The sequence below is a fragment of the Balaenoptera ricei genome, chromosome 11, assembly GCF_028023285.1.
Source record: "Balaenoptera ricei isolate mBalRic1 chromosome 11, mBalRic1.hap2, whole genome shotgun sequence".
Classification (NCBI taxonomy): Eukaryota; Metazoa; Chordata; class Mammalia; order Artiodactyla; family Balaenopteridae; genus Balaenoptera; species Balaenoptera ricei.
Genome location: NC_082649.1, coordinates 2,227,719 through 2,244,021, shown reverse-complemented (window position 1 = coordinate 2,244,021; position 16,303 = coordinate 2,227,719). Strand labels below are relative to the sequence as shown.

The following is a 16,303-nucleotide window of genomic DNA, read 5'->3' as shown; positions in this document are numbered from 1 at the left end:
CTGATGTCCCCTGTGTCACCTGGGCCCTGGCGTGGGCCCTGTGGTCACTGCTGTGTGGAAGGTGGGGAGGAATGGCCATGTGTCCCATTCAGTTTCTTCTTGGTAAATGGCTCAGGGCCCAGAGATGTCAGCAGTCTCCCCGGCTCTCTGTCTCGCCTTGTGGAGGACGGACGGGCACACGGTCGGGAGGCGTGGAGCTCTTCTCTCTGTGTCTGCCAAGGCCCCGGCCCCGGGGGCCCTCGCTCACCCAGTGGGTGGGTGCACGGGCGGCCAGCAGGACTGGCAGGGGTGGGCGAGGAGGGCCTTCCAGCGGCTCGGATGTCCTCCGGAATGCAGACGGAGCTGGACTGACTTGGCTCAGCCTCCTGCCGGGCCACGGGAGATCCTCACCACCCCACACCCTCCTCTCCAGGAACCATAAAAATGCTCGCATCGTTTTCCCACCTGGCTCCCTCTCTCTTTACCCCTCCTCTCCTTGAGAAGCTTAGCTCAGCTAACCGTAGTCGAGACCCTCCCTGCAGTACACCAACAAGAGTTTACACTGAACTTCAGACACTCAAGTGACACGCAAACTGTTCTGAAGGCTTGAGGCTCAATTTCTTTCTAGAAGAGTCTTTCCTCTCCTAAGAGGAAAAAATTATCTATGCATTCAACAACTTATGTTTGTTAACATAGTTTGGTGAAGCTCAGATTCTTCTTCTTTTCCTGCTCTTAACCAGGTTTTTCTATTTCACTCATTTTTCCTCCTCTGGATTTATTTTGAACTCTCTTCCTTCTTTTCCTCCGCTTTATTTTTTGTTGAATTGATTAAATTCCACACACTCTACTTTTCTACTATGTTTTGTTCCTTTTGTTTTCCAACTTTCCTTTTAATTCTGTTTTCAGATGACTTTTCTCATTCTTTTATATTCCAAAGGCTGTTCAAAATCACCTAAATAGTATAGCATTTTAAAGGCTTTTAGCAGATACACTATAATAAACTAGATCTAAAGCCACATAATATGGTGTTGAATAAAGTAAAACTTAAATAACTAATGTGGCACATATGAGTGATGAGTTTAATAGCTACTGTATATGTACCATTAACTTGTAAATGATAACGGCTCTCATAACTGTAATTAGTATTACTTTTACACAATCAAATCCAGGTTTTCCTCTTTTGTTCATTCTCTATTACCTATCTAAATAAGCCCTGTGCTGCATTTCCCTCAGATCTAATTTGCTGTTTTGATACACACACACAAACACACACACACTTTCTGTTTGCTTAATGGAAGACCAAGGAGCTTCCGTTCTCAGACAACCGGAGGCCAAATCCCCGCGGTTGCGTCCGCCTTCCTCGGCCCGCCCCCATTTGCTGTATGCATCCCTGCTTTTTGTGCCCGGCTTTCGTTATCTGTGCTCATCTCCTGTCCTCTGGTTTCCCCCGCCTTCCTGAGACCCCTAGCCTCCTACCCTCCACCCCCAGGCGTGGTCCCCAGGGGAGGAAGGGAAGCTATCGGGCAGAAGTGAGGACGGCCCCAAGGGGGTGGGATCACAGCCCCTGGAATGTTTAACCGCTCCAAATGCTCCAGAGACCAAACAGGACAAGACAGTCAGTCATCAACAGGATGGGAACAGGCTAGAGTGGGTTGGGGCAAAGCGTGGTGGCAGTTGGCACATTGAATAGCAGGTGGCCTTTCCTGCCTAACCGCCATGAAATTGGACCATCAGCGGCAGTCACAGTGACTCTAACTTAGATCTCAAAATAGCGGAGCTGCGGGTGGAGGGGTTGTGATGTTTAGGGCTGCGTGTCCCCACCCCGTCTCTGTGCTCCTCGCCGGACCGCGCGGGCAGGAGGAAGCTCCCTGGCGGCGGCCCAGTTTCCGTGGTGCTAATTGTCCTTGAACTGGAGACGAGCGCATTCTCGGGGGTGTCACTTGTCGCCAGCCCGTCTCCCTCTGCCGCCGCACCTGTTTCAGATCTGTCACACGGGCCATCCTATTTTCTCCTTTTAAAGAGGCAGATTACTCGCTGATGGTGTAACTGGAAGCGTCTCCCTTGGGGTCCTGCAGAGCCCTGCGGGCTGGGCAACGCTCCTGCTCAGAGCAGAGTTTTGCTTGGGAAGGTGCTCGCGCTGGGCCAGGGGAGGGAAGGCGGGGATGGACTTGTCACTTAGAAGAAAAGGCGTCTGGATCGTAGGCAGCGTGTGCCTTTTCTCGTCTCCCATCCTCTGGCGTGTGCTCCGGTCCGTGATGACACGGGGAGGCCGCAGACAGGCGCCTGCCCTTGAGGACACGCAGGTAGTAACTTCGTCACTTTGAACTGTGGCGGATCTGTGTTACTGTCCTATTTGAGTGTTTCCAGCCAGGGAGTGGGCTTGCCCTGCAGAGGGGAGGCATGTCCCGTCTCAATCCTCGCCCAGGACGGCCGCCTTGGGGGTTGGGACCAGGAGAGGCAGGTGGCACACTTCATATGTCAACCTCTCCACCAACTTTCGGGGAATCTGGAGACAGCCATTCCTGACATGCACTATTTTTGTCGGTGAGAGCTAAGAATAATGTCAGCCTCTCTTCTTCTCTTACCTCTTACATGACTTAGGAAAACAAAATGGCACAAAAGCAAAGCATCCTTTCCACTTATAGAGAAGTCTCTGCAAAAGCAGTGTCTGAAGAGTGATCACCTCTTCTGACAAAGCTACCGAGCACGGCCTTCCGTGCTTTTTCCTTTGAACCGTTGCCCCATGATGCCTTTCCTGTGATGCCGTAGCTGTTCTAGGAGTGGAATTCTGTCAGGAAAACAGTGGAATTCTGTAAGAAGAGAAAGAATTCAGATTCTAAGGATTTTAGCTCTTCCCAACAGAGGGTATTCATATCTGGGAAATCAGTTCTTTCCACATTTTTAATTCTTTTATCAATTAGCATAGATGAATTATTTTTAAGACAATATAAGGCAGTTTAGCAAACACTACAGGGAGCGTTTTGGATCCTTGTTCCCACAGGAAGTGGATTGACAACGGTACTCCGCATCTTTCTCATCACCATCTCCCCATCCCAGGGACCCCTCCCATGAAACCTTAATACCACAGACGCACTGTATTCATGTTCATGTATTATAGGTGTATCTGTGCTTTGCACATAAAAAGAGTAAGATTTTTTCACCCCTCCTAAGGAGTTAATTTTTACCTCCTTGGATATTGCCTGTGTTGAAAATGCGTTAATTTGTGGTTAAAAAATTTCTGCAGGGGAGTTGGGTGATATATCCCTATACCTGCATATAAACGCCTGATTTGTATCTTATTCAACAAGAAACCACCATGGGGACTTCCCTGGCGGTCCAGTGGTTAAGCCTTCGTGCTTCCAACGCAGGGGGCCCAGGTTCGATCCCTGGTCAGGGAACTAGGATGCCACATGCCACGTGGCATGGCCAAAAACAAAACAAAACAAAACAAAAACAAACTACCAGCTGTTCGTCCTGGTGGTGCTCAGAGGACCCAGAACTCAAGGAGTTAGGCTTTCGTGGTAGCCCTGCTCCTGTCCATGCACCTGACACAATAACTGTCGCTGTTGCCCGAGCATCAATCATTTTTGGCTGTTGAGCACACCTCCAGTGGGAAACACTGTGCGCTTTCATCTTGCACAGGGAAAAGAATGGGTTACTCCCCTGGCTATGAGACATGGCCTCCAAGTGTTTCCCAGAGGAGAGGCTGACAGATAGCTGGGCTAATTAGGAGTGCTTTGGGTGTGTTTTTTTAAAAAAATAAATTTATTTATTTATTTATTTATTTTTGGCGGCATTGGGTCTTCGTTGCTCTGCGCAGGCTTTCTCTAGTTGCGGCGAGCGGGGGCTACTCTTCGTTGCGGTGCGCAGGCTTCTCATTGTGGTGGCTTCTCTTGTTGCGGAGCATGGACTCTAGGCGCGTGGGCTTCAGTAGTTGTGGCATGCGGGCTCAGTAGTTGTGGCACACGGGCTCAGTAGTTGTGGCTCACGGGCTCTAGAGCACAGGCTCAGTAGTTGTGGTGCACGGGCTTCGTTGCTCCGTGGCATGTGGGATCTTCGCAGACCAGGGCTCAAACCCGTGTCCCCTGCATTGGCAGGTGGATTCCCAACCACTGAACCACCAGGGAAGTCCCCTAAAAAAAGTTTTTGTAACTTTTTTTTTTTTTTTTTTTTAAAGAAATTCATGTTCTTTTATTTATTTATTTATTTATTTTTGGTTGTGTTGGGTCTTCGTTTCTGCGCGAGGGCTTTCTCTAGTTGTGGCAAGTGGGGACCACTCTTCATCGCGGTGCGCGGGCCTCTCACCATCGCGGCCTCTCTTGTTGCGGAGCACACGCTCCAGACACGCAGGCTCAGTAATTGTGGCTCACGGGCCCAGTTGCTCCGTGGCATGTGGGATCTTCCCAGACCAGGGCTCGAACCCGTGTCCCCTGCATTGGCAGGCAGATTCTCAACCACTGCGCCACCAGGGAAGCCCCTGTAACTTTTTAACTGTAAAGAAAATGTCTCTTAAATCAGGTTGTACAACACATCCTCTTGTTTTTTTCCATTGCTAATGATTATTTAGAAATGTGTGCAACCTCTTGTCTTAGAAGTTTCTACAAGTGCGTAGTTTTAGGAGCTGCCTTTTCAGGGCATCAGAGAATCCTATCTGGATGTCGGTCTCCATTCAGGACATAGAACAATTGAAAGGCTTCCCAATATCCTGGGGGCAGCTCCCTGCCCGTGTGAGATTCTGGGAGTCCCAGTTTATGTTTGTGTCATTTCAGGTTCTCAGAATAATTAAAGTTGTGATAGTTTCATATCATTTGGTGTACTATGAAAAAAATATCTTATTTTCTCTCTCTAAAAGTTAAAGCAGGGTAGCAAAATATATAAATATTGCAAATCAAGTCTGTGTTCCTAAGTAAGAAAATGATTAGCATATTGATAATGAAATTCCTAAATACAGTTGACCAAACTGTGTCCTGATCCACTTACCCAAGACATTATGGTTGTAAAAAGCACATTTATCTATCAGTGTTTCCCGGACTTCAGTTTTTCTCACACCCCTTTCATGATTTTTGCTACATCTACATACTACTTTTACTCTTATTAGTTAATATTTTCACAAACCAAGTCATTAAAAATTTTTAGCAAAAGCAAGAATAGAGTGGAATCATGTTTTTTTAAAAAATAAATTTATTTATTTATTTATTTATTTATTTTGGCTGCATTTGGGTCTTTGTTGCTGTGCGGGCTTTCTCTAGTTGCAGCGAGCGGGGGCTACTCTTCGTTGTGGTGCATGGGCTTTTCATTGTGGTGGCTTCTCTTGTTGCGGAGCACGGGCTCTAGGCATGCAGGCTTCAGTAGTTGCGGCACGTGGGCTCAGTAGTTGTGGCTCGCGGGCTCTAGAGCACAGGCTCAGTAGTTGTGGCTCACGGGCTTTGTTGCTCCGTGGCATGTGGGATCTTCCCGGCCCAGGGCTCAAACCCGTGTCCCCTGCATTGGCAGGAGGATTCTTAACCACTGCGCCACCAGGGAAGTCCCTGGAATCATGTTTTAGATGTGCTTATTCTAGATTTTCAAATACACAATAACACACATATAAATTTTAAAAATGGTTTATTAGTTCACAACCGAAAGTCACCCCAAACCCCTAGTAAGGAGGTGATGCCACGTCAGCCGCTGGACACTGGTCTCGGGGCGCTGTGTCCAGGGCTTTGTCCTGGGCCACTGGGCACTTTGGGCTTTATTTCTGACTTTCCGCCCCAAACATAGAGATGATAACAAAGATGGGCGGGGGTGATAAGCAGACAGCAGTGGAGAGAAGAGAGGCCCAAAGTCTCCGCTCTGGACACAGACACATAGAAAACCCCTAACAGGTCAAATTCAGCCAGTGCCCCTCGCATGCTGGCCCCGGTTCTCCCTGCCATCGCTCCTGAGGTCCCAGCAGAAAGCGGCGCCGAGTCGGGAGCTCGAGTGCAGATGCTGGGATTGTCCTGGGAATCGACTTCAGGGAGTGGGAGTGGGAGCGGGAGTGGGGTCCGGGGGTGTGAAACAAGGGAGCCCCGAAGGCCGCATCGCCCCCTGCCATTCCAAGGGCCGTCCGCAGGGTGACAAACCCCCAGCATTTTCAGTTGCGTGTGGGTGAACCGCACCCGTCATTTACAACTTTTGATCAGGGAAAGACGTCTGATTGGCTAGTCCATTGACTGTGTGCAAACGACAGGCTGGCAGCCCAGACCTGCGGTGTGAGAGTGGCTCCTGGCTTCGTGTACCCGGGATCCCAAGGAGCGCAGGCCACTGTGGCGTTTCCGCGATGGATGGGATGTTAAAGGAGGTCGGGGGCCTGGGAAGCATAGCTCCCGAGAGACCTTGGAGGTCAGCTGACCCAGGTCCTTCTCTGAGGGAACTCAAAGCCCAGGAGAGGTAAAGGGGGCCTGTCCCAGGGTCGCTGCATCGAGGGACTGTCCTTTCCCCATGTCCAGCCACGTCCAGATCAGAGGCCGCCTTCTTCACAGGGGGCTGGGCCACCCTAGGTGAGGCCGCTGTCACGTTCCTGCTGGCCGTTCCCACGCGGACCCGGCACGGCAGCCGTGGGGCAGCCCCTGGATCAGCGGGCACAGGCCCTGCGGGCCCCTCGCAGGGTGGCCGAGCGTCAGGCGGGCCTGGCCTCGGCCTTGGTGCCACCTCTTCCTGACTCCCCTGCTCGCCGGCTGCTGCCCTGGGAACAACACCCCAGGCCTCAAGCTGGGAGCTGGGCTCTGTGTGACAAGGAGCCCGTTAGAGGGCTCAGGTCGTGACGGGGCAGACTGATGCCCGGTCCGCGGTCAGGAGTCAGGAGGTTCTGAAAAGAGGCAGAGACCAGGCTGGAAGTGAGGGGGTGTGAGCCCAACCTGGTTTGTCTAGTGGACCTTCAGCTTGTAGGGTTTGCACTCCAAATGTGAGCAGTGAACACGGATGCCACCTTTCCTTTCCTGATGTTTTTTATACCGTTCAGGGCTTATCCAAACTAAATTAGGATAGGAGTAAGTGTAGAAATGAATTATAAAGACAAGATTTTAATTCATAAATGTTTTTTTTTCTGTGTCCCAAAGAAAGGTCTCTACCTTCTGTACAACGTAGACGCTTTATGATGGTGCATCCCCTTCCAGCCATACGATTCTGAGTTGAGTTGTGCTCTGTTTGGGGTATGGCAGGGCACAGGCGGAGCCCTGGGATATTGACTGCGGAGATCTGACAGGCAGACTGTCCACCCCTGGCAGGTGCTGCTCTACCCTGGGCCTGTCCCAGGGCACCTGTCAGTTCCGGGGCCCACGTCCAGCTTGGGTGTCTTGGAGTCCAGTGTATATATGGTTTGCAGGATGGCTCCCCAACCTGAAAGGGGTCTGAGCTCCCTCGGATGCCAGGGGGCAGGAGGGGAGGTGGCAGGACGTGAAGAGTTTACGTGGAGCTTCCAAGCCTCCCAGCATCTGCCGAAGGCCCTGGCCCTCCCCTGAATCTCTCAGGCCTCTACAGTTCTCGGGAGAGAGCTTCAGAAAGCACCACGGTGTGGCCTCAGAAGACGCTTATCACGCTGTCCAGCCTGAACCCTAAGGAGGGTCCCAACAGCCCCGGGGGTTTTCACAAATGGTCCAGAGAAGGAGAGGCTGGACCAGCCAAGGGGAACACGTGATGACTCTACGCTGTCCAGCTCTGTCTTTCCCTGGGACCAGCAGTTCTCAAAGTGAGGTCCCTGAACCCACCAGGGGACCCTAAGACTCTTTTAGAGGTCTGCACGGTCAAAACTCTTTTCTGTTCTATTCTAATATTTTTGCTTTTTTTCACTGCCTTGACATCTGCGCTAGTGACAAAAAGGCAGTGGTGGGTAAAACTGTTGACACCTCCACACAAAATCAGGCCGTGGCACCAGAGTGTACTAGTAACCACAGCACTTTTCACCGCCAGACACTCAAAGCTTTAGTTTTCGTTTTTTAAAGAGCCAGGTTTCCTTAAGAATGTACTCGGGGAAGCAGGAATATAAATGCATTTAATCAGCCTGTATCGGAGTCTAAGAATTCACGTAAATCTTTGTGCCTAGATTCTATATTAATTTACTCAGTGAAGAATCACTGAGCTCCCACTGAATGAAGAATTTCCAGTAATCGTTGCCGAATGCATCTCCATTTGGAGGGCAGACACTTGAGACCCAAGGACCAGAGCAGTTTCCCTTACTGGTGGTCACTGATGATCTGAAAAAGAGGCAGAATCTGATGAAACGAGATCATTTATTTAAAGGGTACACATGGTCTGCAGCTCAACACGCCTACACAGAGATGTTTATGTTAGGGTCTTCCTTTAGACTACTTGGCGATCTCTACTTATTTCGAAATTTAAAAATGGATGACGACGAGCGTAAGGTCTCATTTCTTCCTAACCTTCCGGAATGAGCATGCTTAATTGATAGGATAATATAGGTAAGTTTCTATATTCTTAAGGCTTTGTTTGCATTTTACCTACTTAGGATTTATGCTTCAAACTAGGGTCTATGTATTTACCTGTTTTATTTAACAAACATGTAAATGGCCCTCACTGTGTGCCAGATCCTGTTTTAGGCACTTTACGGATATGAACTCATGTAAACCTTGTGGGCACTACTTTGATCAGCTCTAAGGATGATAGTGAGGGTCACTAGCCCTTATGTTGTGTTTGTCACGCTCCCGGCGCTGCCCTGGGCACTTCTCATCCCCGTTAATCCTCACAATGATCCCATGAATTTGGTATAATTATCATCTCTGTTTTGCAGATGAGTAAACTGAGGTCAGGAACTTGCCCAAAGTTATGCAACTATATACCACGATACCTCTTTTTGAATGGATTAGTTAGCCCAACACATGAAGCAGAGAACTAGGGTTATTTGTAGACCATTTAACTGGAATTTATTTTTCAGAAATTAAACATTAAGTATTTGAAAACCACCTCTGATGAATTTTCTAAGGACAGTTTGTATTATCTTCACATTATCTGAAATACATTTCACCTTTGGTGATTGTTTTGTTTGGTTGTTCTGTTCCGTAAGGCAGGGGTCCCCAACCCCCGGGCCACGGCCCAGTACCAGTCAGTGGCCTGTTAGGAACCGGGCCGCACAGGAGGAGGTGGGGGGAGGGGCGGGCGAGCGAAGCTCCATCTGTATTTACAGCCGCTCCTCATCGCTCGCGTTGCCGCCTGAGCTCCACCTCCTGTCAGCATTATGGTGAGTTGTATAATTATTTCATTATATATTACAATGCAATAGCAATAGAAATAAAGTGCACAGTAAATGTAATGCGCTTGAATCATCCCAAAACCATCCCCCCTCCCCGCCCCCTCGTCTGTGGAAAAATTGTCTTCCACGAAACTGGTCCCTGGTGCCAAGGAGGTTGGAGACCACTGCCTTAATGCCAACGCAGCCAGACTGGGTAGATAGATAAACACGGGCTAGTTTCTTTTTCTCAGCAAATTGAGTCTCTTCTCTGGAACCAATGTAACAGTGACCTCCAGTGGGAAGAAGTTACAAAAGTTACTGCAGCCCTGCCATGAGGCCAGAGCAGCTCTGGGTAACCCAGTTGGTTTTTAAAAATTGTTTAAGTAATTATTTAATTGAAGTATAGTTTGATTTACAATATTAACTTCAGATGTACAACATAGTGATTCAATGTTTTTATAGACTATACTCCATTTAAAGTTATTACAAAATAGTGGCTATATTTCTCTGTGCTGTACAATATATCCTTGTTGCTTATCTGTTTTATCCATAGTAGTTTGTTAATTCCATACCCCTTATTTGCCCCTCCCCCTTCTCCCTCCCCTTTCATAACCACTAGTTTGTTTTCTATGTCTGAGAGTCTGTTTCTGTTTTGCATATCCATTCATTTGTATTATTTTTTTAGATTCCACATATAAGTGATATCATACAGCATTTGTCATTCTCTGACTTATTTCACTAAGCATAATACCCTCTAGGTCCATCCACGTTGTTTCAAATGGCATTATTTCATTCTTTTTTAAAGCTGAGTGATACTCCATTGCATATATATACTACATCCTCTTTACCCATTCATCTCTTAAGGGACACTTGGGTTGCTTCCATATCTTGGCTATTGTAAAAATAATGCAATTATGAACATTGGGGTGCATGTATCTTTTCGAATTAGTGTTTTTGTTTTCTTTGGCTATATACCCAGGAGTGGGATTACAGGATCATATGGTAGCTATATTTTTAGCTTTTTGAGGAATCTCCATACTGTTTCCCACAGTGACTGCACCAGTTTACATTCTCACCCTTCCAATTGTTGAAACCAATGTCTTGAGGCTGCCATCAGCCTGTTCTCAGCCTGTGATTCCTGGACAGAGGAGAAGCCAGGAAACAAAACATTGGAACTAATGATTTTCTCAAACATATAATAAGGCTGCAAAATTATAAACTAAATGCTGTTTGTCAGCATGCCATAAGATACTTAATTTGTTTGTTATACAATACACGACAGTTTCTATATTCTCTGTACTTTATTAATCATAGTTGAGTCCTGCCTATTGATTGGAATTGAGTTTCCACTAAAGATAGTGGACGATGGATCAGGAAGGTGGATAATCCAGGACTATCTTGTTCAGCTTTTACAGTAGAATTGATACGTGGTATTTTTGCAGGTGCTTGTACTTAATAGTGAGGAGCTACAAGGTGAGCCGTTTTTACTGTGCACATAGTTTAGTGTAAGACCACAAGCTTGGATTTCATTTCTGCCTTTTGCTGCCTTTATGACACCGAGCATATTATTCGGCCTCTCTCACCTACTTCCTCATCTGGGGTTAACCATACCGACCCCACAGGGTTGTTGTGTGAAGTAGTTAATGCGGTGCTTGGCATAGAGAGAGGGCACCACAGACAAAGCAGTAAACGTTTATTCTTAGCAGCAGCTGAGCCTTTACGCAGCAGTGGCGTCTCTTCTGTGGCCTGACCTCTTTTCTACTGAGAGCCCCGCACTCCAGTTCCCGAGGGACATTTCCCCTCTCCTGTCTTTCCACCCAGAATTTCCTTCCAGGTTTCCTGGTGACTGGGTTGGAAACCTCAGTGATCTTGACCTCACTGTCTTGTACTATTGACCCTTCCTTCCACTGTCACATCCTGTCAAACACCAAATTCTGGATGTGACTTCTTGAAAGGTTTCTGACATCTGGGATGATGGCAAAATGGGTTAGTATTTCTCTCACTGTCATCCAAGGATGTGTACAGATAAGATGCGTGATCTTCAGAGATCCCAAGGCAGAGAACAGCACTCCATCCAGGCCGCACGAATCCCCTCTCAAGAGGCCCAGCTATTCACAGGACCGTAATGGGAACATGACTTGGAAAATCACCAAATGCTTAATGGTGGGGTTGTGTTATTTGAAAAACACAGAAAGATTTAGCAACGTGGGCTTAATAGAACATGAGAGAAAGCAGGACTATTTATTTTATTGAACATGGTTTCCACCATGACATGGGAGCGGGGCAGTGCACAGTAGTTCAAGCCTGACGTAGTTAGAGTTTACAAAGATTTACAAACCCTCAGATTAGAACAGTTATGGTCACCGGTGTGATAAAAGGGCAGGAGGGGTTCCACTGGTGTCCCGTCAGGAACCTTCGTCTCTCTTTTTTTTTTTTTTTTAACAGTTTATTTAAGACGGAAGCAAGGCAGAAATACACGGAGAGAAAGGATATGGGTGTCCTCTCTAATGAGGAGTACCGTGAAAGGGTGATTTAAATCACATGTAGGACGGGTCTTCCGGGTCTTTGTTTACCTTTAGCCAATTATCTTGTTTCTTTTTTCACAGCTGACCAGTCCTAGACCCTCCCCAAGATGCGAGTGCAGCTTTTTTTTTTTTTTTTTTTAGAAATTCACGTTCTTTTATTTATTTATTTATTTATTTATGACTGTGTTCAGTCTTCATTTCTGTGTGAGGGCTTTCTCTAGTTGCGGCAAGTGGGGACCACTCTTCATCGCGGTGCGCGGGCCTCTCACCATCGCGGCCTCTCTTGTTGCGGAGCACAGGCTCCAGACGCGCAGGCTCAGTAATTGTGGCTCACGGGCCCAGTTGCTCCGTGGCATGTGGGATCTTCCCATACCAGGGCTCGAACCCGTGTCCCCTGCATTGGCAGGCAGATTCTCAACCACTGCGCCACCAGGGAAGCCCAACCTTCGTCTCTTGATATTTCAAATGGTGATTGACCAGACCCCACTGAGCCAGCTGTTGAACACCCTGCGGGAAGCTGCATTCTCCACCTCCCCACCCTCTGTCCCTGGTCCCAAGCTCAGTGGGCCACACAGAGTTTATTACAGAGCTGTGTATTCTGATGCAGTTATCTGGGGATTAAAGGGAAGAGGGGACAGTCACCTGTCATGATGTCTGAAGCGTCAGCTTGTCTCAGCAGATGATGACCTAAGCTGAAGCCCATCAGCCCATTTCCCGTTATTCTATTTTAATATTATGTGTTTGCACAATCAACATCATCTTACGTGGGATTATTAATATTATTCCCCAACACATAATATTGGAAATTCTCAATGCACGTTAGAACATTAAAGGCTCTGAGAGGTTCCGCTGCTAAAACAACAACAACAAAGCCGTTTTTAACCAGGCACATGGGAAGCATTCAATAAATGTTAACTCATATCTGAAATGTTATTAGTATTATTTATCCTAAGAGCTTTCAGAGTTTATTTGACCACTGAAGTCTCTGTTTCCTGACTCATATCCATATCGCAGGGTGCCGCCAGGTGCACCTGCGGGAAGGCTGGTTTAGAGAAAACCGATTATTGACTTGGGTATCAGAGACCCAGATTCAAGTTCCCGTGGGAGCCCTTACCAGCTGTGTGACCTGAGTCTCCATCCGTGGTTCACCAAAGTGGTGTAATGATGCCAACCTCGCAGGAGAAGTTTAGGATGAAATGAGCTAATCCACCTGTTAGCAAGTGGTTTGGTGCCTGGTGCAGAGATGTGACCCAAATGTAACTTCTGTTCCCACTTTTTTACATTTCACCACACCTTTCCTCATTCTCTCTCCTCTCCTGTGCCTTTTGGGATCCTTCTGTCCTTCAAGGTCAGATTCAAATCCCAGCACAGTTGATTCTAATCCGACTTCCCCAGTTTGCACTGACTACGTCATCCTTTAAGTACACTGTTTAAATACCCTGTGCCATGTGTGTGGGTAGTTTTGATGCCCTTTCTGGTAGTTACTCAGGTTTGGCCTCTGCTCCTAAAAAGCTGGGGCTCCTTCCCCATGGGGATCGTTCCCTGTATTTCTTTGTATCCTTCACAGCACCTATATTACGCGTGTCCATTTTCATTTGTGTTCTAGTTATTACCAGCACAGTTTAGGGACAGTTTCGTATTTTAAGCCTTTGAAGTGAGGATAATTATTAGTATACTTATTTCAAATATTCAAACAAAGTAATGAGTAGGGCGAAGCTCCAAATAGCAGAATATTTGGAATAATATTGGTGTTGGAATTTTCCCCACGAGTTCCAAGAGGATGTGCTTGAATGAAATTTTCATCATTTCTAGACTGTCGGAGTCGACTTTGAGAGGTCAGTGTGATCTGATATACCCGGGCTTTCTTCATTTACCCAGGGATCAGAGTGTCCGTAGTAACAGGACACCTGTAGCTCTGGCTGCCTTCTGCCTCTTTCTCTCAAGTCAAAATTTGTCTATCAGCTTGTTCTCTGAAATGGCTCTCATAAAATTGAGTGAAACGTGTTTACAATTATGGCCAAGAGGCATTGTATAGATTCTGCAGTCCATTCTGAGATTATCCAAGAAAGAGTAAGTTAATCTGAACATAGTTTTCATTTGTTTGTTTCTTTTATGTATTCTAATCTTTGACAGTTGCTGTTTTACGTGTGATGAAGATGGTCATTCACCACAAACTGGACTTTTTTTTTACTCAAAGAGTGGTCCATGGCTCTCCAGCATCACCTGGGAGCTGGTTAGAGATGCAGACTATCAGGTCCCACCCAGACCTGCTGGGTAGGAATCTGCATCTGAACAAGGTTCCTGCTTATGTGCGCATTAAAGCGTAAGAAACAGTAGAATGTTTGTTATCTTCTGCAATTGAAAAATGAAGGGTTAATTAAAGTTTAGTGTAAAAAAATGCTGAAAGAAAAACATTTACTACCACAGTTGTGAATAATGCTTACATATTATATACATACAAACATATCCAGAATGCCAGTGTACATGTGTGTATATATGTGTGTGTGTGTGTGTGTGTGTATAGTGTATATATTCTTCCAGGAGTCTGTCAGGCTGTTTCTTGGGAACCAGGCAAAATCCTTTCTTGAACATTTTAAGAGCATATTTTCCTTGATAAAATAAATATGTCTAATAATAGTTCTTTCCATTAGATTTCCCAGCAGACAAAATACAAAACTTGTACTGTGGCCAGTTAGATAAGCTGGGGTGAGGGACGTGTGAGGTGCTGGGCGTGGCCTGTCTCCCTGTGAAGGTCACTGGGCCTCTCAGATGGGTCTGGACCCCGAGCTCCTCGCCCATTTGAAAGGTGGGGGCCCGTGATGAGCCACTGCGTCATGGAAAGTCCTTGGTCTGCCCTTGTCTGTGAAGCAGCAGGTGGTCTAATTGAAAGTGTGCTGAGTAAAGGGGTAATCCGTGAGATTCATCTTGTGACTGAGTCCCTCTTGCAGGCTTTCTAGTGTGTAGACATGAGCACGTGTGTGCGGAGCGGCTGGATCCATTGCGTCTACTTAGGACGGCACTGCTTGCGAAGCTCCCGGGGTCAAGAGGAAAGGTCACTGTGTCTGGAGCTCGTGGGTCCATCCGGGCTGGGCTCCTCACTTTGGATGAGTGACCTTGACTTTGAGCGAGCTGGGTGGCCCTCTGATATTTGTTTATCCAGGACAGCATCTCTCAAACTCTCCTGCGGGTGAGCACCAGCTGGATGCTTGGCAAACGCAGATCCCAGGTCCCTAAAGCCACTGCAGTGGAGTCCCCATGAGGGAATGTGTGCTTCTAACGGCCGTCCCGGGGATTCTTGGGAGAAGTGCGGTCGGCTGGGCCCCTTCTAGGGACTCCATCTGACTCCTGCCCGGCTCACTCTCCTCTCTCGGAACTTGTTATAACTGGCAACTAAAAAGATGATAATGTGTCTTTGCTGGGGGTTGGTTAGGCCATAAAAAATATATTAAACTTGAAATATTTGATCTCTCTGTGCGATGAGTACTCATCACCCACCTCTTCTAACTAAGTTAGTCTTGTGACCACTCGGGTTTCCTCATCTGTGGAATAAGGCTGATCACAACACACGTGTTAGAAGGTTCTCGGTTCTGAGAGTTACATGAATGTTGGCTGATGTCACCGAGTTTCTTGCCCCTCCAGTGCTCGTTTGGTCTCTGGGGATTATGAATTCATGGGAAACTGTGGCAACGCTAGTTTAGGTATATATTTCCGTTCCCACCATAACTCTTTTATCTTTGCGTCAGTTGTATCAATAAATGTTTTGTGGGATTAGTTGGGGTAGCAAAAGAGGTTTCACGAGGGTAAAACCAACAGATTAAAAATCATCTTAACAGAAGGAAGATGTTACACAAGGTTTGAAGAAGAAATGACAGTCCTGTTGCCATGCGTCCCAGCAGGAAGGGCCCGTTTCTGTGAAGAATTGCAATAAAGTGGACCTTCCTTGAATCGACTTGAGAACCTGAATGAAATCCAACCCGAGAGTTCTTACTAAACGAGTCCACAAATAGATGGAGAGAGCACATGGGGACAGGGTTGGTCAAGGGAGGGTGTGAGTGAAGGAATGTTTGGGAGGAACAGCCAAGCGTAGATGGAGAGAAGGCCAAGCTTTCTGCAGCCCGAGGTCACTTTGAGCAGCAATGAAGCACCAGTGCAGTCCCTTTGGCCATTCTTGCAAAACCCGCTCAATTTCCAGTTTTAGGGCCTTAGCTAGCAGCAGAGTCAGTTCCCCTCCCAGAATGCTGGCCCACACCTGCCCTAGGTGCTGGTGGCCTAGGGGTTCCCTCAGCACGGCTGGCACAGAACAGCAGTCCTAGGGCGCTTTGGAGCTGGCAGCAAACTCTGTCAAGGCCAGGGCCCAGCTCAGATGGTTGCTCAGAATGTGGGACCCAGGTGGGAACATCTGTGACCAGAAATGCAAGGACTTGTACCGTGCTGCTCAGGCGAAGTGGAAGAATTTACTAAATGCCTCCCGAGTGCCCAGATACCCCCTAGGATCCACAGAGGAGGACAAAGAAACGCCCGTCATGTTAGCTGTCGGACCTACAGCGATTGCCGCGGCTTGCTGAGCGGGTGGCACGGGGGTTAGTGACGTGGC

The 16,303-nt window shown here is 47.5% G+C and overlaps 1 protein-coding gene across 14 annotated transcripts in view; it reads left to right on the top strand.

The window, feature by feature from the left end:
- Positions 1-16,303, top strand: part of MYLK4 (myosin light chain kinase family member 4) — a 93,391-nt gene that overhangs the window by 16,076 nt on the left and 61,012 nt on the right. For 3 of the 14 annotated variants that reach the window (XM_059937787.1, XM_059937788.1, XM_059937777.1), the window contains exon 1: positions 2,199-2,282. The exons of 6 other annotated variants lie outside the window; for them this stretch is intronic. Coding sequence is in view for 2 of the 8 variants with exons in the window: in XM_059937786.1 (XP_059793769.1) it covers positions 2,142-2,282 (141 nt within the window). In the remaining 6 variants the exon portion in view is untranslated. Of the gene's footprint in view, positions 1-2,053; positions 2,283-13,688; positions 13,780-16,303 lie in introns of those variants that run through there. 5 more of the 14 variants (XM_059937786.1, XM_059937779.1, XM_059937782.1 and 2 more) reach the window with 5 other exon arrangements.